This window comes from Hippopotamus amphibius, chromosome 14 (assembly GCF_030028045.1).
Source record: "Hippopotamus amphibius kiboko isolate mHipAmp2 chromosome 14, mHipAmp2.hap2, whole genome shotgun sequence".
Lineage (NCBI taxonomy): Eukaryota > Metazoa > Chordata > Mammalia > Artiodactyla > Hippopotamidae > Hippopotamus > Hippopotamus amphibius.
Window position 1 is genome coordinate 56,305,370 of NC_080199.1, and position 25,456 is coordinate 56,330,825.

Below are 25,456 nucleotides of genomic sequence, written 5' to 3' on the forward strand. Positions count from 1 at the left end.
TTCACTGCTCCTAAGAGTGCTTTATTTATAAAGAGGAGTATTTTATCTATGTGGGTTTTAAAACATTTTTGTTATGTTTTTTTATTTTAAGCTATCTTCAGTGATTTTCTTTTGTCCTTGGATTATCATTTCCTGATAGTATTTACTTATGTTTCTGCTGTTTTTATAAGTTTTGAAAAATATGTCTGTTGCAGAGGTTACATTGCTTGAAATGCCACTGCATCTAAACCTTAATTTTATCAATGGAAGCGTGATGTCGGGTTTTCTTTCAGATATTTGCTGCGCCGTCGTTTGATGACAAGATCCTGGAAGTCGTTGCAATATTTGATAGCGTGCAAATGGCAGTTTCAAGGGTCATTAAACTGCAGCACCATCGAATAGCCCAGGTTGGTTTCTCTACTCAAACCTGACTTCACTATTTGGGCCACTGAGAAAGCTATTCCAACTGACTCCTACACTGTATGTTCATCTATGAAATAATGGACTTTCTTGTCATGTCAGTTGTTACCGTGTCATCCTAAGTGGAAAAGCATAACATTCCATTCCACAGAAGGGATTAAAAGTCAAGTTTGAATACAAGATTGAGTGTCCGCTTCTCAGGATGATTTGTACTCTAAAATAACTTATTTTCTTTCAGTGCCGTACAGTAAAAATCACTATATTTGGTGATGAGGGAGTCCCAGTGCAGGTGGATGGCGAAGCGTGGGTTCAGCCTCCAGGGATTATCAAAATTGTGCACAAAAACAGAGCTCAGATGCTCACCAGGGACAGGGTACGTAACAAAAAAGTGTCCTCCTGGGTTTTTTTCAAGCCTTTAAAAAAAATCTTAAATGGTTATGAAAAATAGAAACCAAAGGAAAAGATTTAAATTGTCTTTTAAGTCCGACATTTAGATCATCGTGGTTTAAAATGTGAACAAATATTTATTTAGTTCTTAAAATAATTAGGTTTACTTTTTTTAGGTTTACTGAGAAATTGAGCAGAAACTGCAGAGAATTGTGATTCTATTCCCACATACCTCCTCACCTCCCTGTTCCCCTAGTGTATTCCTCTATTATGTTCACCTTAGCATCTTGCTTTAGTGTGGTGCATTTATTACAGCTGATCAGCCACTATTGATACATTATTACTAACTACAGTAGTAGTTTACATTACGCTTTGTGTTCTACATTCTATAGGTTTTGACAAATGTACCATCACTTGTCCTCCACCTACCCAACCTCCCTTATCCCAACCCCCTGGCAACCCCATCTTTTTACTGTCTTTATAGTTTTGCCTTTTCCAGAATGTATATTCTTAATTAAGGTCACACCCATAACAAATAAGACTGCAGTATCCATCCTATCTGTTATACATATAATAGTAAATATTGAAGCTTTTAAAAAATTTTTCAGTCATGTACTCATCATCAGTTACATTCCTTTCTATTTGTTGTGATGCACTAGAAGACTTTAAAATATCTTTTTTATACTTCTGATGTATTTAATGAGGTGTTAGATTAGGCAAAACAATAGTCATTTCAAAGTCATTCATGTACTACCTAAAAACACGTTTCTTTGGGCCTCAGAGCTCTAAATTAACAATTCATTGCAATATTGATTTGAAATAGGCCTTCGAAAGCACTCTGAAATCTTGGGAAGATAAGCAGAAGTGTGATTCTGGTAAACCAGTTCTTCGAACCCATTTGTACATCCAGCATGCGGCTGACCTGGCGACCGAAGAGGTGTCTCAGATGCAGCTGTGCTCGCAGGCGGCGGAGGAGCTCATCACCAGGTATGGAGGTCCTGAGGCCCTTGGGGCTGCGAGAAGGCCGATCTGGGCCAGTTTTGGTTTTTGTAGTCTTACTGCATCATTGCAGTAGTTTGGGGTATCTAGAAGGGATGCCTTTACTCTCCTTCATTTGCTGCCTGATTTATGCCTCAGTAATCACTGTTTTTCTTCATCAGATCCCCTCCAACACACACGTGCACACAGCTGTGTTCTCCGACTTCCTGAAACACGGTGGAGGACGCACCTAACGTTCCCTGTTGTTTCATGTAACTTTTAAATATTATATATAACCCTTCCATTATTATTTCCCCAGTTTACACATAATCTTTACACTCTACTACTCACTTATATGGTGCCTTCTAATTATTAAGTCTTTATGGGATGTGGAAGGAAATGCAAACAGTAACCCTGCCCAAAAAAAAAAAAAAAACAAAAACGGGTCGGGGGAGTGGGGGGATGGTGGTGGGAACAGTCCAAGTATCAGTTTCCGGCAGACGCATCACAGAGTTTGTGAGACCACAGAAGTTAATTTTAGCAGACAGAAAGAGACAATTAAGAAAACAAGTTCTGTGAATGCAAAACAGATAAAAATCACTATGACCAGGAATAAACTTCAGAGGGGAGGAGAGACCACAGGCAAGTTTCTTATCTCCTTCTCACCTAAATCTTACCTACCACATGGGGGTAAGAGCTGCCTGATCAGGTCGCCCTGAAGATTAAGTGAAACGTACTATGTGAAGTGCTTATTAGCGCAGCGCGTCTGGCGAGTTCAGTGTTCTGTGCACGGTCAGCTGTTGGATTCTTCCCACACCTTCACCTGATCACTGATCAAAATGTTGAAATAGAAAAGAAGGAAAGCAGAGCTCGGGGTCCAGGGGGCTAACTTGCTCCCTTTCCCCTCCCTACGCTCTCCATCTGCTCTCTCACTCACTCCTTATTTTCCCCTTTAAATACGTGTTAGATACCCAGAATATACTAGATGTTGGAGATATGAGAAAAGATACACACTCCCTACTGCTGGAGCACAATATGTAGAATTAGAATAAAGTATGATAACTGCAAGCTACTGAGTAGCTTAGAAGAAAGGTAAGGGAAAATGAAGATTTAGCCAGCTGAATCCACATAACTGCTTTACTGTGCATCTCAGCTTTTTATCCACAGAGATAGTATTTTTAAGGTAAATATCAATACATCTTCTTTAGATACTACCAACAGCTTTTTTGGACTTCAGTTTACAGCATTGTATGCGTGTGTGTGTTTTCTTTTTTCCTGGCTTTAGTGAGGTATAATTGACAAATAAAAATTCTATATATTTAAGGTACATCAGATCAATGTGATGATTTGATGTACATATACATTGTAAAATGGTTACTACAATCCAGCTAATTAATACTTTATGGAAAACTGTAAGGAGGTTCCTTGGTTTTCTTCCTTTTTTTTAAAAGGTTTATTATTTATTTATTGGCTGCGTCAGGTCTTAGGTGCAGTACTCAGGATCTTTCCTTGCAGCGCAAGGGCTTCTCTCTAGTTGTAGTGTGTGGGTTCTCTCTTCTCTAGTTGTGGCACATGGGCTCCAGAGCATGCGGGCTCGGTAGTTTGTGGCACACAGGCTCTCTAGTTGAGGCTCACGAGCTCCGTAGCTGTGGCGTAGGGGCTTTGTTGCCTCGTGGCATGTGGGATCTTAGTTCCCAGACCAGGGATCAAACCTGCGTCCCCTGCATTGCAAGGCAGAATCTTTACCACTGGATCAACAAGGAAGTCCTCTTTCTTTCTTTTCTTTTGGAGGGGGGTGCACCAGAGGCTTGCGGGATCGTAGTTCCCCACCCAAGGATTGAACCTGTGCCCTAGCAGTGAAGGCGGGGGATCCTAACCACTGGACTACCAGGAAATTCCCGAGTTTTCTCAAAACTAAAACATGCTCCCTTGAAACCACAATATTCGTCCTGTATTATCATCCTGTCAACCAATCAGATAACCTTATTTTTTAAAAAAAGGGGGGGTGGGAGCAGAGTGAAGGTTGACCAGCTTTGCTTTTGGTCTGCCTAGCTTGATTCCCCATCTGTTGTTATAAATTTTGCAAATGATGAAAATCAGGCTCACTCATCAATTTTCAGAATGTATTCATTCAATATTTTTTAAGCTCTTTGAGTATAATTTGTTTACACTGTTGTGCCAGTTTTTGCTGTACAACAAAGTGAATCAGCTGTATTTATACATATATCCCCATATCCCCTCCCTCCCGTGACTCTTTCCCACCCTCCTCATCCCACCCCTCTAAATCATCACCAATCATCAAGTTGATCTCCCTGTGTTATGCAGCAGCTTCCCACTAGCCATCCATTTTACATTTGGTAGTGTATATACGTCAAAATGCTACTCTCTCACTATGTCCTAGCTTCCCCTTCCCCACCATGTCAAGTCCATTCTCTACATCTGCATCTTTATTCTTGCCCTGTCACTGGGTTTATCAGTACCATTTTTTTAGATTCCATATAACCCTCATTCAATATTCAACAAATAATTTTGAGCCTCTTCTGCGTGCCAACCACCTTATTAGGCACTGGGAATCCAAGATGACTGTGTTGCAGTCCCTCTTCATAGTTTGCTGGCAGAGTAGTAGGAGAGAGACGTGTGGCCAAAGAGCTGTCACAGGTCGCACAGTGGGCACTGTGGTTGCCCAGAGGAGGCCAGAGGCAGTGAGAGAGGCCTGCCTGAAGGAAGTGACTTCTCTGTCTAGTCTTGAAAGAAGAATAAGAGGAGGAGCAATCTAAGAATGAGAGCCAGCCTGGGTAAAAACCCACAGGAGTGCATGGTACTTTCAAGAAATCTCTGGGCATTTGGGGTGACTGAAATGTTAACATGGTATATTTGAGAGTGTGGGAAATGTGGACGGAGAGGTGGAGGGGACGGCAGATCTTTATCAGGATGTTTCTGAAAACAGTGTGAAACACTGTCTGCAGAACAGCAAAGCTGGAGCGAGGATAAACACACGTTAGAATGGTCCTGGTAGGAAACAATAGATTGAGGCGGTAGAGATGGGAAGGTGAAGAGAGATTTAAAATAGGTTAGGGTCTAAAGTTGGTACGCAGGCATGGGCAGGATGACCCTAAGGTTTCTAGTGAATGGCTGGTTGGACTAAGGTGCCTTTGATGAAGTCATGGTATTCAGGAAGAGGAACAGATTTTGAGAGGGAAAATGGTGAGTTTCGTATTGGACTTACAGAATTTCAGTTACATTAGAAATACCTAGGAGGAGATTCAGTTAGCAGTTGAAAATGTTAATCTGAAGTTGATGTATCACTTTCTTTTCCCCTGAAAATTAGAATAACATTTACCCATCTCTGTTCTTCTGATTCATAACTTCTTCTTCGTGATTTCTCAAGGTTATTGGTAAGGATGCTTAGGTGACATTTGCAAGTCCCTTTGTGCCTTGGATATCAACTGTACGATCCTTAAGAATTAAACTCTTTCCTTTACTCTTGATTCAGCCGTGTGGAGCTGCTGTCTCTTCTTTTGTCCTTCCCTTTCCAGACTGAAGATCATTTTCTTTGAAGATGTCAGAAGCAAAATGATTAGAATAGTCTTACCTTCTTGCTCATCTGCAAACCTTTCATCATTTTCTACCAATCAGTAGAACTTCTCCTTTTTCTTCTTTGGCCTTATTACCCTCCAGAATCCTGTCATTCGAGGACTCTTCTTGAAGGTTTATATTCCAAAAGACTGTGGCACAACAGGCTTTGGCATTGGATAGATATAGATTCAAACCCTGGCTCTATCAGTGATTAGCTTTGTATACATACTAAATCTCTCTGAGCCGCAGTGTCTTCATCTATAAAATGGAGAAAGGTAACCACAGCTACCTTTGAGGTTGTGAATATTAAATTAGATAATTAATATAAAGCGCTTAGCATATAGATGATATATGTGGCAATGTTTTCTTCTGTCTGTCGTATTTGTGCCTGGTTGAAGTTTCAGTGAGTAAAAGATATGTCTATGCGCTACATTTGAGACCCCTCTCAACTTTCCAGTGATACAGCAAAATGAAGTGTTACTTTACCCTGTTCTTCCAAACAGCACCTCAATATGCCTATCTCTGATTCTAGGTCTAACTTTTTTTTTTATAAATTTATTTATTTATTTATTTATTTTTTTGGCTGTGTTGGGTCTTTTTTTGCTGTGCGCGGGCTTTCTTCTTAGTTGCGGTGAGTGGGGGCTACTCTTCATTGTGGTGCGTGGGCTCCTCATTGCCGTGGCTTCTCTTGTTGCACAGCACGGGGTTCTAGACGCGTGGACTTCAGTAGTTGAAGCACATGGGCTCAATAGTTGTGGCTCACGGGCTCTAAAGCGCAGGCTCAATAGTTGTGGCGCACGGGCTTAGTTGCTCCACAGCATGTGGGATCTTCCTGGAGCAGGGATCGAACCCCATGTCCCCTGCATTGGCAGGCAGATTCTCAACCACTGCGCCACCTAGGAAGCCCTAGGTCTAACTTTTTATATAAAGATTTGGGGGGTTGTATTTTTTGTTGCAGTAGGGTTTGAATTTTGTAAATCTACCCCATGCTGTTCATAATTGAGCAGTTATTTAAAAAATTAATTTCCTTTCAGAACTTTTTAAAAAAATTTTAATTTATTATTTATTTATTGGCTGCATTGGGTCTTTGTTGCTGCTCGCGGGCTTTCTCTAGTTGCGGAGAGAGGGGGCTACTCTTCATTGTAGTGCACAGGCTTCTACTGCAGTAGCTTCTCTTGTTGTGGAGCACGGGCTGTAGGCATGCAGGCTTCAGTAGTGGTGGCGCACAGGCTTAGTTGCTCCACGGCATGTGGGATCTTCCTGCACCAGGGATCGAACCCGTGTCCCCTGCATTGGCAGGCGGATTCTTAACCACTGTGCCACCAGGGAAGCTCCCCCCCCCGGCCCCCTTTTTTTAACTTGTTTTATTTTACTACGTCTACACTTCAGAAAACTCAGCATTGCTCCAAAAAATTGTGTGCTCATTTGTCTTGTTTTTGCTTTCAGGATTTGTGACGCAGCCACCATCCACTGCCTTCTGGAGCAGGAGCTAGCCCACGCCGTGAACGCATGCTCACACGCGCTGAACAAAGCCAACCCACGCTTCCCAGAGGTGAGGAGCTAATGGTAAATGCCCATTCCACAGATTTTTTAGTGTTACACGTGTAGCTTGATACTATAGAATGTGCCACGCCCTTTGAAAGAACATAATATAGTCTGTATGAGTCTCGGCCAGAAGCTTATCCTTCCCTTGTGGCCAGATTTTTCTTTATTTTCCTTTCCGGCCATTTTTTCCATTTCTACTCTTAAATTTGCTTCATCTTCTTCTATTTCCCTTTCAATCACTTGTCACCTTCCCATCATCCTTGTACTTTTCCTACTTTTAAGTATTACCATTCCTCTTTTTTTTTACGTTTTCCTGTGACTTCATATAGGGCTAACCTAGATATCATGAATTTTACTGGAGCTTTTCATACATTTTTGAAGTTGTCCACTGAAATTATTCTTCATTTTGTTTTACTAACTCAGTAAATTTAATTAAATTTCTAATGTAGAAGCTAATAATAGAGTGGATAGAATAGAACTCTCTTGAAATGTGATACATGGTATAGAGAAAACTGGTAACATTATTTTTATCCTTTTAATTATTCAGTTGAGGTTACCTGAATTAGTATACACATAAGTGCTAGTTTTCAAGATTGAAGTCTGAAAATCAACCTGGTTGGAACTCCTGAGAGTGAAACTCAATGGATAGAATTAATTATGATCAGATAATGCCCCTCTTAAGACCTAATTTTCTTTGACTTCATTCTTGTGGGAATATGTGTCTGTTGTCACCAGCATATACATGTGTGTGTGTAGGAGATGTGGTCCTGAGTGTATTCACAGTAGTCAGTGTATCCTCTTGGTTCTGTGCTATGAGAATTAGAAGAGCTAATCGTGCTAACAAATGTGAGTGTGAAATTTTGCAGTTTCAACGGAATTTTGGTAGATTTTTTAAAATATTTGTGATGTGAATTTAAATCGGAAGAATAAAGCGTAAAGTACTTGCTGATGTTTGAATCCCAATTTAATACAGAACTACTTGTCTTTGATGTTTTTGTTTTTTTTTCCTAGAGTCTTACGAGAGACACTGCCACTGAAATAGCCATCAATGTGAAGGCCCTATATAATGAAACAGAGTCTTTACTAGTTGGCAGGGTTCCTTTGGTAAGGAAAAGAAATGATGGATAACATCAGAATGATGATAAACGTATGGTTCTTGCCTTGCTTAGGGAGCATGCATTCATCAGGTTCTAATGGACAAGCAGCCCGTGGCCTCCATCCCTAGAGCTTCCTTTTTACTTAGCTTTTGCCTTCAAGCAAATATATGGCTACAGCTGGGAGTTATGCTTCAGGCTAACAGGAGTAGAGATTTTCCCTCATTGTGTTTTTATATAATCCTGTTCTCCCCAGTCTGCTTTGAGAACCTTGAGCTTTACGGAGAGGGATAGACATTCCTCAGGGACTCATTAACCCCTTAATGCAGAAAAGGAGAGGAAGTCATGAGTTGTGTTCCCGGAATTCACATTTGAAATATGTTATTTTCTAGATTTGCTTAGATGATGCTTTCTAGATTTGGTGTTTCAAGACCTAAATTTCAAGAACTAGACCTATCCCTAGGTTAACTCAGGATTGGTGCTGGACTATTTACAATAGCCAGGACATAGAAACAACCTAAATGTCCATCAGTAGATGAATGGGTAAAGAAAATGTGGCACATGTATACAATGGCGTATGACTCAGCCATAAAAAGGAATTAAATTCAGTTATTTGTTGTGAGGTGGATGGACCTAGTGTCTGTTGTACAGAGTAAAGTAAGCCAAAAAGAGAAAAACAAGACCGTATGGTAACGCATATATATGGAATCTAAAACAAACAAAACAAATTTTAAAAAAATGGTACTGATGAACCTAGTGGCAGGAGAATAATAAAGATCCAGACGTAGAGAATGGACTTGAGGACACGGCGGGGACGGGGAAGCTGGGACGAAGTGAGAGAGTAGCACTGACATATATACACTACCAAATGTAAAATAGTTAGTAGGGGGCTGCTGCATGACACAGGGAGATCAGCTCCTTGCTTGGTGATGATCTAAAGGGGTGGGATAGGGAGGGTGGGAGGGAGACTCAAGAGGGAGGGGATATGGGGATATATGTATAAATACAGCTGATTCACTTTGTTGTATAGCGAAAACTGGCACAACATTGTAAAGCAGTTATACTCCAATACAGATCTGAGGGGGAAAAAGAAAAGATTGGTGCTGGAAGTCAGGTTGAAGCCAAGTCTGAATCAGACCCCAGTCCATGGACCTCAGGCATAAGTGCTAGGAATCCATAGATTTTCTGTCTGGTTTGCCCAGAGTCCTTTACTTGTCAGCCTTTCTTCTCTCACCCTGAAAATGTTCTAGCATGTTGGGTCTTTTCGCCACCTAGTGTTCAATTGTAGGTTATTCACACATGCCGTTGTAACTATAGAAGGCCTAATAATTAGCTATTTTTTTTATTCCTTGTAACAATTTTGATTAATTGATAGGTGATGATCTTAAAACATTTCTCTTTACTGTATTTTTGTCTCTTGCTTGGGAAAATTTATACACCTAAATAAAAGTGAGACTAGAAGTTACAGTATCTGGGAGGTGTGTTCCAGAGCTTTTCTAACTGTAAGTGATTGGAATATCTGCTTGGCTGGAGTCCAGAAGAGTTTCTCCCGTGGAGCATCCTTTGCTCTGAGAAGAGAAGCTTAAAGGCTGAATGAAGTCCATTGGTTTTACCCACCTCCAAAGGAAACTCAAGTACAACTTCCTTGGGGCAAGAGGTGGCTTCCTCTGCTATGGTCACGAAGAGAATTTTTTTAGGAAGAAATATTGGATAGCTCTTTTGATAAAACCAACAGGAAAATAAAAACAGATGATTGAACTTGGTGTACCCCCCCCCCCAAAAAAAAAATAATAAAAAAACCAACAGGAAAGTCTTCTTGGCTGTTCTTGGAGCTTCTATTATTAACCAGAATCTTCTTGCTGCTCTTCTAAGATTAGCCTTATAGGAAATCCAGCAAGCTGTGACCTTGGTCCCAATTATTAGATGAAGGACATTTATTTTTTTGTGTTCTTTGAAATATATTTAAAATAATTTCTGATTGACAAGAACTAAAAGCATAATTTATTCTGTATTTTAGCTCTCTACACTGAAAGTACCCATTGAGTGTTACTTGGCTATTATTAGTTAGTTATATTATGTTAGTATAGAAGGATTTCTCTCCACTTTTAATTCTTCTGTCATTGTCAAATATGAATGTTTGGTTTGAAATGTATACCAGTGAATTTTTTAAAAATATTTGGCATATTGATATCAAAATAAAAAGTCAATCATATTTGAGAGCAACGTAGTTATACTTTTTATTTTGCTTGTAAATGAATATGCAATAACCATTTTATCAATTTTTTAAGACATATATCCTTAGACTTAAAGGAAAGTGGCAAATTTTATTTGACCTGGTGGAGAATCTCCATATTTTTATTAACTTCTAGAAATCCTAGATCTCTTGAATAACAGAGGGGAAAAAATAATGCCATTATAAATAACAGTAACATTCTCTCTGAACTTTCAGCGTAAAATTCTGTGAACCCGTAGGTATGTACTCTACAATTTTAGAGTAGTTTATTAAAGTATTGATTAGCTGGAAGAGATCTTAGAAATTGTGTAGTCACTTTCTACTATTTATTGAAGAGGAACCTAAGACCCCTGAAATCAATTCATATTCCCTTGGTTGCATAGTTAGTAAAAAGGCCAGGACTAGAATTCAGTCACCTCCCTTCCAATTCTGCACATAACAGTGTTTATTTCACCTTTATTCATTTTATTAAATTTGTAAGTGACTTTTAATAACTGCTTCAAATGGGTGGGTAATAGGTGACCAGTTAAATTCTCTTTAAAGTTTCCTAGCCCTCTTCCAGGTTACAAGCCATTTAGTTTTTTGCTTCACCCTGATTTGTACAACAGCTTTTTATCACAAATTTTTCTGAGATCCATGTGTTTTTTAACTTATTATTTTAATTATCCAGAAGATTTTTGTGCCAGGCAGTTCTTATTATATGACATGTTTTTGACCAATTTAAAATATTATGGGGGCTTCCTAGGTGGCGCAGTGGTTAAGAATCCGCCTGCCAATGCAGAGGTCACGGGTTCAATCCCAGCTCCAGGAAGATCCCACATGCCGCGGAGCAACTAAGCCCGTGTGCCAAAAAAAAAAAAAAAAAGTAAAATATTATGGTTTGTTCACACAGTGACCTCTGTAAATCAGAATGATTTTTGCCACAAATGAGTAAAGTGATGGGAGTGCTCACTAGTGCCAGCTGACAGAATGGGCAGATGGATGCCTGGATAGGAAGGGAAGAGGGTTGGATTTACATAGGAAAAAAAAAAAACATAAGCAATACTTTTTTTCTGTGAAATTACTAAAGTCGCACTGGCTACTTATATCATCTTTGGGAAGTAAGGATAAATCTATTCAGATTTGCTTAAATGAACATAATATAAAATAATTTGCTTTCTTCTCTATTCCTTTATGTTAAAAACAACAACAGTCTAGCCTCATCTGATAAGAGATGAGGATGTGCAGTGTCAGTAAAATAATTTATTCAATTTGAGGTTGGTCACTGAGGCTTGTTTTATTTTGTTTTTAATCTGCTGGTCAATAGCAGTTGGAATCTCCACATGAAGAGCGGGTATCCAATGCCTTACATTCCGTGGAGGTGGAGCTACAGAAATTAACAGAGATCCCTTGGCTTTATTATATCTTACACCCAAATGAGGATGAGGTATGTAAAATTCTGCCTGTTTCTTTATAGATGTATACGCTTTGTGACAATAAATTTGAACGCATCTTTTGAAAAAGAGATGTTCAGGGGAAAATACATTTTGAATATAGTCGTTCTCCCTTATCTGCAGGAAGTATGTTCCTGGACGCCTGAAACATCAAATAGTACCAAACCCTACATATACTATGTTTTTCCCTATGTGTACATACCTATGATAAGGTTAATTTATAAATTAGGCACAGTAAGAGATGAACAACAATAACTAATAATAAAATAGAACAATTATAGCTGTAATAAAAGTTATGTGAATATGGTCTCTCTCTCCCTCTCTCTCAAACTATCTTATTGTACAAATGTGATGCCTTTCCCATATCAGCTAAACACTTCTCATGCACTTTGGCTATAACCTTTGCAGTTTGAGATGCAACAGCCAAACTAGCATGAATTTCTTTTTCCTTCTTCACAGTTTCCCAAACAGAAGGTTCGTTCTTACTGCAGACCTTAGCAAGCTCAGCATACGGTTTTTCTCTTTCCTTACTGAGTCGAGAACTTTCAGCTTTACATGAAAGGAAGCACTTTACAGCTTCTCTTTGGCACATCCAAATTGCCAGAATCACTACTCTTATGCTTTGGGGCCGTTATTAAGGAAAATAAGGGCGACTGGAGCACAAGCACTGTGATACCGCAACAGTTGATCTAACTCAGATGGCTACTAAGTGACCAACAGATGGGATACGCTGGAGAGGGATAATTCACATCCCACATGGGATAGATCAGGATGGCTGGAGATTTCATCATGCCACTCAGAACAGTGCACAGCTTGAAACTTATGAATTGTTTATTTATGGAATTTTCCATGGAGTCTTTTCAGACCATGGTTGACCGCAGGCAACAGAAACCACGGAAGGTGAAACCACAGGTCAGGGGAGACTACTGTACTACTTTCAAATGCACTTCTTTTGAACAAAGGAGAAACAGCTTTTATGTGAACAAAGGCATCTTGTGGGAATGAGTACATTTTCAGGAGTTTATAGCATCATGAACTTTTGGGGAAGAAGTTATTTCAACAGTGTTTTGTGTGTATAACTTATTCCTGTGTTCTCTCTACCATCAGAATGGGTTTTTCTTCTCTTAACATACTGAGAAAATTCTTTTCTTGCTCGACTCGAACAGGAGCCCCCCACGGATTGCACCAAGAGAAACAACAGAAGCACGGTATTTCGTATTGTACCCAAATTCAAAAAGGAGAAGGTTCAGAAGCAGAAGACGAGTTCACAGCCTGGTAGGTGATTCACACGGGAAGGGAAAGTATAACATGAAAAAAAATAACGTATTAAGGTGATATCATTAAGGGGATGAAAATGATATGAGACTAGAAAGTGGTGATTCTTGTACCATGTTATGAATGTACTAAATGCCACTGAATTGTACACTGTAAGACGGTTAACATGGTGAATTTCATTTTATGTTCACTTTACCATAATAAAAGTCATATACCTAAAATAAGTCCAGATATGAGTAGAAATCTGTAGTCATGAAGCATACAAGACTACGAGTTGGTTGCTGATTTGCTTCTACTCTGTTGGGTGAATGTCAGAACGTCTGTTAGATGGTTCTTTGTCTTGCTCAACAACAGTTCAAGGCTTATAACTTGTTTTCCTTCTTCAATGTGCAGAATCTTTATCATTTTGATAAATGGAACATAGAAACTTTCGTTTACTCCCTTTAGCTTGCTGGATATATTTTCCACCTCAAGTTATATATTCTCTTCCTCCTCTTTTAAGGACTTAGGATGCCATTTCAGCCCCTCAGTAATGACAATCCACTGTGACACTTGCATTCTCAAGGAAAGGTTAAACTCTCTTGGGTATACTTTCGAGATCCCTTTCCACCTTTCCCTAGAGATTAAATTTAATGCTGTACTACTGCTAAAGACCTTCAAGTTCTGTGTATATGATGGTAGGTGCCTTTCACAATCGAATCATTTTATAACACTTCTGAGTTAGCCGTCTCATTTTAATGATATGTAACCTTATTGTTGACAGTCGTAGAGCAGCTATTGAAGGGCATTTAAAAATCAAATGTGGCAAACAAGGAGGCTTTTATTAAGCTAATCAATGTTGGGTAAAATGTATAAAAGAGTGTGTAGACTGTAAAATAACAATCCAGCTCATCTTAGAAAGCAGTGTTGACAGTTCTTAGATGAAATTAAATTGATGTAACAATACAATTATCAATAATGATAGGCATCAGTCAAATAGAACCATAAAGGCGGTACTTGAAGTCAGCAAGACCTGAAGCAGAAGTTTGTGTAAAATTGTACCGTGTCAGATTTTAAATTTTAATTACCATTTGCAGCCGTGAAACTATAATAAGTTTCATATATGGTCTTAAGGAAATCATCAGAGCTTATTTAGACCTGGTACTACTGATCCTAATCACGAGAAATACATTGTTATACATACTGTGTAGTTTGCATGGCTTTAGGGAGGAAACTGAGCTAAAGAGAAAGGCACAGGTGCGCAGCAGTGAATGTCTTTGTAGAGTCAGATCCTCCTGTTGATTGATAGTCTGAAACTTGCATGGGAAGAAGTGTAGTTTTGCTGAGACAATACCTTGAACCTTTCCCTTCGCTAGCACTGCCGCTGTACTCTGTTTTGCATCTTCTTTGGCCAACCTGTGCTTTGTAATGCATTGAGCATGTAGAAATTACAGGGGTTTTGCTCTTAACTTTGGTAGTTCAGAAATGGGGCACAGAGGAAGTTGCTGCTTGGCTGGATCTGCTCAGTTTGGGAGAGTACAAAGAAATCTTCATCCGTCATGACATCAGAGGGGCTGAACTCTTGCATCTGGAAAGGCGAGATCTTAAGGTATTTCCTTTGTGCTACTCTTCTGCTCTTAAAATTTTTCTTGCAAAACAGACTCCTTTCTCTTGTGCTCTTCTGTTCTGTGCTTATAGCTTGGCTTATGTTATGCAAACGTGTAGTAATCTAATATACATTGTCCTGTGGTCTGAGTTCTTTGTATGCTTTTGAAACAAGAATGTCAGCAGTATTTTTCTGTCAAAATCATTGTCTGACTGTTACAGCTAAAGCTTAGCATGAACTTAGTAATTTTTCTCCGCATCCATTGGTATGGCTGTTCCTGTGCTAATATTTCCAAATAGATCTTGTTTCCATCAGTTCATTTTCTTGGATCAACATGAAAGTTGATATCTGTTGCTGAAAATGACTGAGAATATCTAATAAAAGGTTGCCAACTAAAAATTAATTTGAAATATCAGTAACAAAGCCTTTCTAATAGATGGAGCTATGTGAGACATTTACAGCAGTGGCTACTTAGAGTTCTATGATTTTGTTGCATTTCCAAATTGACCTTTCAGAGGGCACATGAACACCTAGACAAATAAATTCAAATTTCCTTTCCACGACTTATCATTAAAATTGTATTCTTTTCAAAAATAAATTGATTGTTTTCTTTAGTAAATGAAGTAAAAATTCTGCCTTGTTTTTGCTAGAAAGCGGCTCGAAGCCTATTTGTCTTTTATGACAGGGAAGAAAAATGATTAATTCCTGGTCTGCAGCAATTTGCTTTTATTCTTTGGGTGGATGCTCAACCGTAGAAATGGCCAAAGTAGCATATTCTGTCCCAGGGTTAGAAGTAGGATTTTGTCATGTTATATTTTCATACCACACGCTGCCATTTAAAAATTCCAAGATGTGTTCACAAGCAAATGACAAAGCCATCAACATTTATTGGACTGATTCCTTTCCTGTAGACCAGGTTCTAAAATGTATAGAATTATGAGACAGTAACTTCCTAATAAATTCATGAATGGTGGTGCCTTTATCTACAAATACGTTAGTAGAGATCTTTGACCCCATAATGGGTAACCTAAAGCATAGATTTTTATAAAGCACAGTCATACAGTTCTAGCACATCAAAAGTAGACACCACTATACCTAAACATTTTTAGCCAGAATAATAACCAAATAACAGATTAATAATTACCTTAGTTGAGAGTCCCAAATATGGAATGTAGCAAAATATACAGTGTTAGAGTTCATAAAGTAAAAATTGACTTCAACACTTGAAATGAATACACCAAACAATAAATGTAGAGGATCATTATATGGAATATATTTGTGCAGCTTCTCATATCCTTGGCAGGCAGCAATGTTTATTGGATAGCTACTGATTAATACCTTATGCCAGCTTCTCTAGGTGGCATCTGCCCTCTAGAAGCTTGCATTTCATTTGCCATGAAAAAGCATACATTCAAGGATATATAAATATACATATAAGTGAAGCAGATATTTGCAGAATGAAAAAACAAAGCTCACACGTAAAAGTCAAAGTTAGACTGATAAGACCTGGCTGGAAAAAAAAAAGAGAGAGTTAAAAAGGAGATGATTAAGAATTATTTAGTAAACTTTCTATTTAGCTTTTCATGGGACTTTTTTGTTCTGTTTTTATTTTTCATGCAAATTACATTCTTTTCCTTAAAACTTTTCTTTCAGAAATTTGTGTTGACATAGTCCGTTTTAACTCTTTTGGGGCAATGGGAAAAGAAAGCAATTTTACAGAAAGAGCCTTCAGTGGAACAAAACCAAGCTAGAGAATGCGCGCTCCTCGTTTTCTCTGTGGTTGTAGCTGTAGGAAGGAGCAGACCCTTCAGAGGAAAGTCTAAGTGTTGGTGAAGGGTTACCTACTCCCTAAGGCCATCGTATCCATTCCAGTTGTTTAAAAGCACTGTCTGAATATATCAGCGGTTCACAAGGTTGTACCTCCAGCCCTGACCTCATTTGTAAATTTTAGGATTTTATCACCAACTCTACTTGCTACTTGGCCATCACACAGGATGTCATTCTTAACGTGTTCACAACCAAACTTTTGCACTCCTGCCCTACTCCCATTCAGCCCCTTCTCCTGTGCTCTACGTCTTAGCAACTCAGGGACCTGAGCCAGAGAAACCCAAGGTCATATTTATCGCTTTCCTCTTCCTTATCCTTTTCCCTCTGACTCATTAAACCCATCACAAAGTAGTATGATTTTAATCTCCATCCGCTTCTCTTTCTCCTTTCCACAGTCCTTCCTCTTGTGTGTGTAAGGTCGGCAGCTTCCTAACTGGCCCTCCCATTGCTACTCTCGCCCTTTTCTTGTCCATTATCATTGCAACTAGAGTGATGTTTTAACATCAGGGATATCACTTTTCTGCTTAAAACCTTTCAGTGGCTTCCCATTTCAGTAGAATAAAGACTTACATCTACGGGTTGCCTGCAAAGGTTCTGCCTACACATTCAACCTGTGATGGAGTCCCTGGCCCTTGCTGAACTATACCTTTCCACCCTGGTCCTATTTCATTTGTTTATAAAAATACTAATCTCTCTCACCTTAGGGGCGTACTCTCCTAAGGGATGCTTCTCCCCTACCTGTCACCTAGCTAACTCCTGCTCAGATCTTGGCTCAGGTGTTAACTTCCTTATCACCAAAACAACTAGAGGCAGCGATGTGACAGTCTAAAGGTGGGAAAGGGGAACTATTCCTAATGCACTTGAACAGACAAATAAACTGGTTGCATTATGTTCCCTCCTGGAAGGCAGTAGGAAAACGTGAGGGATACCAAAGAAAATGGTAAAGACACAGGGTTTTGTTTGGTTGGGTTTTCATTTTCTCCATTTGGAAAGTTGTGTGCGTGTGGGTAGAAGGCTAACAATATCTACAAAGCATGCCTCCGCAAAGTTATGGCTATTCATCCAAAGAAAGAAAAAGTCAACACTAAAGAATATGATAAAAGTAAATATATAACAAACATCATGGCATAACTTTATCACAGCCTAACTCCTAGAAGACTTGAGTGCATTGGACTCAAACTAAAGAAAACATAGCTAAGAAGTTGATGTGACTCTGGGGAAAACATTCATCTCATGACACCGAAATCATAATAATTCTGGGCAGAGTGTGCATCTCTCAAAGAAGTTTTCATTCTTGGGAATACAGTGTGCATGTGGCCTAAAACAAAATATTTAATATTAAATATAGTGCTTACTCAGGTAACTATGTTATCCCAAAGTTTAAAGAATATTTAAATATTCCACTCAAATCAGAGAATCTAAATACCACTATAAACGTATCCACATTTCTATCTTCCTCTAGGGTTTGGCCTTGCTCTTAAGTTTGCTGTTTTAGCACACACTCAGGAAATGTATAGTTGCCTTAAGACTAATTGTGGGTGACCTGGTGCCACGGGGGCAGATTTTTTCTAGGTCAGGTAAATATTGTAAAAATATTGCCCTGTAATTATCTCAAGCTTGAAAAAAGCACTGGCTTTGGAAAGAGTATTTTCCAAAATGATTCAGAATCATCAGCAGCATTGCTGCTATAGAATTCAAAGGGCTCATAAAGTATATGGGAGAGAGTGTACATGCATGTGTGTGCGTGTGTGTGTCAGACAAATACTCCTGTGGTACCTTGTATTTTGTAGGCTGCTTTGAAAGTCATCTTTTTCCTAATTTTCAAATATTTCACACTCTCTGTTTTGTGAAGAAGTTGACAAATTGGCAACGTGATTACGCCCACGAGGCTTGAAGAAGCGATAGGGAGGCCTTCACCGTCTCTTTTAGTTTTTCAGACAGCGAGTACTGTGGCTATCTTGGATGTGCCTCATTTATCCCGGCAACAAGTATATATCTGCCAAGTACCTGCTCTGTGCTGCGCACTCTGCAATCACCATTCATTTCTGAAAACTGGATATTAGCTTCTTGGTTCTCTTAGGAAGATATTTCTTGAAGAAACAAGAAGAATTCTGAGGGAAAGGAGTCAAAAGTGTTCTGAGGAAGAGCATCAAGCCGCAGAAACCAATGTTTGTGTAATTGTTTACACTTACATGTTACAAAATGTGAGGAATGTTTAGCACTTCACTCAAATCAGAGATTCTAAGTGCAAGTTCAAATGCATTTACATTCCACATTTAGGTCATGGGCACTGGCGTCTACCTGGAGGATCAGGCCTCATTTGTAAGTTTGATATTTTAGCAAGGAAATGTAGAGCTGTTTTAAGACTAATTGTGGATACCCTGGTGTCACATGTCACTTCTCGCAGAGATCCCAAAAGGACCTGTGTTTTTTAAAACAAAAAAAGAAGAAGAGAAAGGAGAAAGTAATTTTGACTCTTAAAAGAACTGCCCTTTTGTATAACTTATGAGAATGTTACCTTTTAGCATTTGTGTTAAGATGTGATTTTTTTTTTACTGGTTGATAATTTTTTAATGTCAGGATATTTTGGTTTTTTAAACTTACTTTTCTAACTTTTACTTCCTAAATCATTGAATGTAAACTAAAATGAATGAGCTGAATGCTAACTATGTTATTGGCTAGTTGAATATTTAATCCTCAGTTTTCTCGTCAGTAAACTTCTTTCTCTTTCTTTTTTCTTTCTCTCTGCCTTTTTTTTTAAGGACCTGGGGATACTGAAAGTGGGTCATGTGAAGCGAATTCTTCAGGGAATTAAAGAGCTTGGAAGGAGCACCCCCCAGTCTGAGGTGTAATCACATTGGTGCTATTCCTTGGAAGGGAAGTAATCGCTACTTAATACAAAGTCCTTGGGAGTCATTGGCTGTACTTGGAGTTTTCTGTCTAGATAAGTAAGCACCACGGAGGCACCTCTATGGCTTGATATTTTACTATGGGTGAAAATTTTGATTTGAGATATTAAAAAATATTTTTGTGCCAAAAAAATACATTCCACGAAGCCATTTTCTTATTGTGCAAACCTGACACGTTCAAACATGCTCATATTAGTAAAAAGCTAGAAGAAATCTGAGAAGAAAATTGCAGTGTCCAAAAGGTGGAATTGCACAATGTTTCCTTTCCTTTAACCTGGTCACATGGAATGTTAAGAATAAACAAACACGTGACAATATGTGGCTGAAACTTCTTGGGTTTCGTTACGGAAGGCATTGGCTTCTTCCTTAAAATCACTGTCTAGAAGACTAAGATGTAAATTAAGTTGTGTTTTGAATTGGCATCACCTCAGATTCCTAACTCTCAATGGTCAAAGAATATGGTTAAAACCCCTCACGTACTATGAATGAATGCAAATTTTAATGCACGGTATTCCTGCCTGAATTGTCTTTCTGTTTCTTGCATGTCACATTTAATATGTAACACTTGGCTTTAATGTCAGTTTTAATGGAATTTAATTTATTACTACCTAAGTACCTTTTGGTTGGCGAAAGGCACTTTTCTGTTCTTTGATGTGGAATTTTGCATAAATATTCTATATCTAAGAATTTATGAACGTGTCTGAGCCCTAATCAACAAATGATATATATCTCATGCAAGCTGATTTTGTATCAACCTATCATAAACAGTAGGTGTGCACATTAAGAAAATTCTCTGGATAGTTTCATAAAATTATATGTTCTGTTGCCAAACAAAACTAATTATAGCTCTCCAGACCAAAATTCTCACATCCTGTTTTTCTTTTTCATTTCAATTTAGTAATTATTTAATACTCTGTTTGCATCTATGATATAGCAGGCTGTTGACATCCAGGAATTGCCCCAACATCTCAGCTGGGATTGGTATACTGATTGGTCACCCAGACTCACCCACTAGCTAAAAGGACTGCTGACACAAACTTCCCAACAAAAGAGATTTAAATTTTTTCTTAAGGCCTTTCCATTATTATTATTATTATTATCTCAATTCTTATATCCTATCGGGTAGATATTGTTTTGCTTTTTGTAAACCACTGTATTTCAGTGTAGCAAGTCAGCATTACAGTGATCAAAATCTTTGAAAGCCAAAGGCGTACATATCAGAAAGTCACAAAAATGTCCTTAAATAAATTTTCTTTAGACGTTATATACCAAAAAATTAATTCTAATATTTATAATTTTTTCTATGTAAGAGAAGTAAACGGTACTGACCCACTGGTGAGAATTTTCATAAAGTAGCCTTCTAGGTAGGTGCTCAAAAAATATACATGCACACACATATATACATATACACACATATACATTTATATGTACATTCACACTTGTGTACGTGTAATCTGAAATATACTCTGATATTTTCTAGACATTTATTTGTCAAATGCTTATATTTGAAATATTGAGAAATATTGATGGGAAAACATTTAAAATGAGCTATTGTCAGACATATAATTTAATTATATCAAGAGGATTTAAATATTTGACACTTTACTCTTATTTATAATTTGGGTATTTACTAGTAAAAGTCACAAACTTTGGATCTTTTAAAAATAAATGAACTCAATGGGTTCCTGACCAAGTGTGTCTGACTATATATTTTACCTAAGTTGTGAATAAATGGAAATTTGCCAAAGCGAATTGTATCAGGTAGCTTAAAAGAGCAAAGAGCTACTCAATAATTTTAATGTTATCCACACCTGTAAAATCAAAGGTCTTCTTTTCCAGTCCCATTTAAAGTCCCCTGCCCTGCATAGTGTCCTGCTCTTGCAAGCACTTCCCTGTGAAATCAAAATAGGCAGACCAGGTTCTTAGAACTCTCTGCTGAGACCATAGATCCCTGTCCACAAAAAAATAAAATAAATAAAAATAAAAATAAAGGAAAGGTGGAGGCAAGGGGGCAAGAAATCCTAGAAAAGAATGAATTAATACAAAAATCATTATTGAATTTCACTCTCTGCAAATTCTCCTTTGCCGATAGAAAAGATTCTTGAGTTACCACATGTTCAGAATTTAAGAGTAAGATGTAAACGATTAGATTTTGTATTTGATGTTGCTTTTTCATTCTTACCTAATACCTCTTATATGTGCTGAACCTCAGTTAACAGAATCCATAGCTAGAATTCTTCTGCAATGGCTTCTGGATGAGGGAAATTCTTTACAGTGACAATTTTGATCTTTTTGGTTAAATAAGAGCATTTTTCCTTGTGTGCATTGTCTGTGCATGGCTATGTAGCACCCAAAGGACTTCACTCACACTTGTTTGCCAAGACGGTGCCCTCAGAGCCTCCGGAGGCCACTGTCAGCCTCACAGAGAAACCAGTCTTCTTATGGTAACCCCATTATATAGATGGGGTTACAACAAAGATAGAAGGAGCTTCTCCACGAGACCTGATCCCAGATCTGGGGAGTGCAGGCGGGGCCTCTGTGCCTTGGTCCACGCGTAAGCCGAGATGAGAAGCTCAAGCCTGGGCCTGATTGCAGGCTGCAGTTGCCTCCTTTCCTCCCCACCAGGCTCTCTGGCACATGGATAATTCGGGAGGGCTGGAGAGGAATCCCAGCCAGCATCCACTTCCTTTGATTTTCCTTCACTGCTCGTTTTCCCGAGGAACAACTTACTTTTCAAGAAGGAAAGGGACAGGGTCAGGCCTAAATAAAATTTCTGAGTACTCACTTTTTCTCTTCTGTCTGCCCTTCTGCCTCACTTTCTGAGTTTCTTTCTTACTTCCTGGCTGCCCCTTTTACCACGTGCCCAATACAGAGATGCTTGCTCAAATCCTCACTGCATGTACTACCCTTTCTTCATCAACCATCTCACTACACAGTGACTCCTTTTACCTCGCCCCACGTTAGCACCCATTGTGGGTCATCTTGCCAAGTGTTAGGAAGAACACAGTTTCAAGAAACTGATTTTATAGTTTGCATTTTGTAAAAGGAAACTTGCTAATCTAAATGGATTGATGGATTAGTTTATTTGGGGACCATGACGTAAATTGCTGTGACTGAGAAGAGGTGACCCATGCATGTCTAGATCCGTGCTGTCCTATGTTGTAGCCACTAGCTCCATGTGGCTTTTTAAAATTAATTTAATTAGAAATTTAGTTTCTCGGTTGTACCAGCCACGTTTCAAGCATTCAGTAACCATAGTAGACGATATAGATGTTGAAGAGTTCCATCACTGCAAAAATTCTCCTGGATAGCACGGTGCCGCATCAGTGCTACTCAAAATGTGGTCCACAGACCAGCAGCATGCTTATCACCTGGGAGCTTGTAGAAATGCAGAATCTCAGTCCATTCCAGCCCTACTGAGTCAGAATTGTCCTTTTAATAAGGTTCATCGGGTGATTAGCCCAGGCCTAGATGCATTTTTATCTCTCCTAGATAGGAGGGATCTGAGGTCTTTGAAGGTCCTCAGAACGACTTACTCTCCAGCCCACTGTTTCCTGTCCTTCTCCAGCTAGTCCCAGAAATGAACTGAAACTCATTTATCACCCAGCTGAGTTTTCTTCTCATTCCTTATTCTAATCCAGGTTCTAGATGAGTCCTACCTACCCAGTACATATTTTGGTTATATTTTGGCAGTTAAGGTGGCACACAGGAGATTGGCCAACAAGGTGGCCTCTCTAGCCCCTCCCCTCACATCTAAGTCACTAACAATCTGCATTTGCTTATGTGACATTCTCATTTGTTCACAACTTACGTCACAGGGAACATTTCAGAAGAATATGTACTGAGATAAGTAAAGACCGGGTTGGTCTCCAACAACTTGTACTTTTCACTTTCACTTATCAGTAGAATTTCCTATTGACATAGTTCATGCTTGAGGGCATGTAGCAACACATACACATTAGACAAATCATTAGGCATGCAAAAAAGAGAGAGAGAGAGACCCAAAATGATTACAAGTAAAGTGAATGTGTCATTAAGGCCCTCAAAGAAGGCATGTTTTGCTAGACTAAAATCTGGCTTTCTTATTATGCTAATAACTTATCCTGATTTTCAGATAGTTAATAATTCCTTAAAATAGTGTCTGAAAAGTAGTATATTCTTGACCCTCAAAATGCAAATTATTTAATTCTGTAATATTTCCCAGTGACATATGGTCAGTAAGCCTTTACTTAATTTTTACATAGTGATATAACTGACCAAAACATTACTGCCTAGAGATTCTTTAGCTAATTTTAATGAATAAAGAGACCACTACTTTAGCCTCCATAGAAGTTATTTTTAACTGGAATTGAGGAGGGAAATATTCATACAAAGCTCTGACTTAGGAAATTAGAGTGGAAACCTCTCTACATCATGTCTAAAGTACATTATCTATTATCTCCTACTGGGTTGGCAACATAGTGGACTTTTCTGTTGGATAGATGTGAATTCTTTAAAGATACCGCTTTTCATTAAGCTGTAAAAACATTACATCTTTCAACCTTGACATTTATGATCTCTCCTGCTCCCTCCTTCCGAAATGAACTTACCTTGCATTTTTCAAATGCAGGGTGGATGAAACAGTGGGTTTAGAAATTGACAATATAAGTGGCAGTTCTCTAAATCAGCTGAAATGAGTCAGAAATGAAGATTCCTCATTGCTAACTATTGGTCAATGGAATAGCTTCCCAAGTGATTTCCAGAACTTGGCTGCCATGCCTCTCCTCCCACTGCCCCACACCAAGTGCCACGGGGCCTGGGGCTTGTTTCTCTCTGCTATGGCATCTCCTCAGTGACTCTTGTATAGCAATCTCTGTGTCAGATGGGGGATAATATGTTGCCTTTGCAATAGGATGCCTTCCTAAGGAAGCAAGCAAAACTTCAAAGAGACAATGATTCTTGATCTTTGTAATATGCAGAGCATTAATTCTTATCGTTATTGTTTTCTCTTTATTTCCTCCAAGCTTTGAGAGACATTTCCATTAGAATAAAAATCTATAAAGCTTTGTCATGACAGAGAACAGAGAGATAAAAGACAGCTGGACTGTACCTATTTGCATACTTCTTTCTGTTATTTTCAGGAAAAGAAGTTTAGCAGAGTAACTGAGGCTGCATTAAACTCAGTAACGATGTTTAAGAAAAACCCCATATTACCAATATAGATGAACAGGTTAATTCCCTTTATGTAATTAAGATTCTATTTACATATATTTATATCCTCTCTCTTTTGTATGCACTTTCAACTTCTAGTTGGAAACATATGAACCAAGGCACTACTTAAAGGTTATAAAAACGCCACATAAAATATTTCATTTTAGCTACAAGTTATTCATTGTATAGGAATTTGTGAATAGTCTGGAGATTTCGTAGAACTGCATTTCAAGAGTAAATTAATCAAAGCTAAAGGAACATAGGGTTACTTTCTAAGTGGATTAAAATAAGTTTCACACTCAGTTGATAATGCCATTAAAGTAAGATAATGCAGTTAGATCTACAAACTAAAAAAGGAAAGCAAATGTATTTTGTGCTCCTTACTGTTTGATTGCACTATTGTCTACCACAGCTTAGCCATATCTATTTCTATATTCTAAGTATTAAGCTGATATGTAGCTAAAGATTTCTTACAGTTCCGGTAACTGGTAACTAGTGCTGTGAAAGGTTCTGGGGTTGTAACATTCCCAGTTTTGGGAGTTATATATTGTATATTGAAGATGACTAATAAACTGGAGTAATATATTTATCTAGAGCTAGGAAAATATAGTTATTTTCAAATCTTCAAGTAAGTTGTATCGAATTTGTTCTTCTTCTTAAGTGAGATGTACGTCTCACTTTTATGTTAAAATGTCTATTTATACAACAGGTTTCTCCTTTTACTGGTTTTATTAATTTTCATATTAAAATTTTTCTTACCTTTTTATACCAAAATAATGATCACGCTGGTGATTCAAACTGCCAAGATGTATTTTAGTTTGCAGGACTTTTGGCAGACAAAATATTTAATAACAAACCAGCTTTGTATATTTTGTGGCTTTCGGGGCAAGAATTTTACCTTTGAATCTCTATGCGAGGCAGTGCTGATATCCGTAAAGTCCATAATAGACAGTATTTCTCATAATCATCAGTAGAAGGTTTTTACAAGTTGTATAAATCAGTGCATTTATTTATTATGTCATGAA

The 25,456-nt window shown here is 38.3% G+C and overlaps 1 protein-coding gene across 13 annotated transcripts in view; it reads left to right on the forward strand.

The window, feature by feature from the left end:
* DGKH (diacylglycerol kinase eta) overlaps positions 1-20,749 on the forward strand; it is a 182,611-nt gene extending 161,862 nt beyond the window's left edge. For 7 of the 13 annotated variants that reach the window (XM_057707879.1, XM_057707880.1, XM_057707875.1 and 4 more), the window contains 9 exons: positions 273-386; positions 638-772; positions 1,610-1,773; positions 6,787-6,892; positions 7,897-7,989; positions 11,519-11,638; positions 12,812-12,920; positions 14,378-14,508; positions 19,095-20,749. In XM_057707879.1, the coding sequence (XP_057563862.1) occupies positions 273-386; positions 638-772; positions 1,610-1,773; positions 6,787-6,892; positions 7,897-7,989; positions 11,519-11,638; positions 12,812-12,920; positions 14,378-14,508; positions 19,095-19,184 (1,062 nt within the window). In that variant the 3' untranslated portion in view covers positions 19,185-20,749. Of the gene's footprint in view, positions 1-272; positions 387-637; positions 773-1,609; positions 1,774-1,946; positions 6,756-6,786; positions 6,907-7,896; positions 7,990-11,518; positions 11,639-12,811; positions 12,921-14,377; positions 14,509-19,094 lie in introns of those variants that run through there. The other 6 variants (XM_057707883.1, XM_057707885.1, XR_009049070.1 and 3 more) reach the window with 5 other exon arrangements.
* The last annotated feature ends 4,707 nt before the right edge of the window (positions 20,750-25,456 follow it).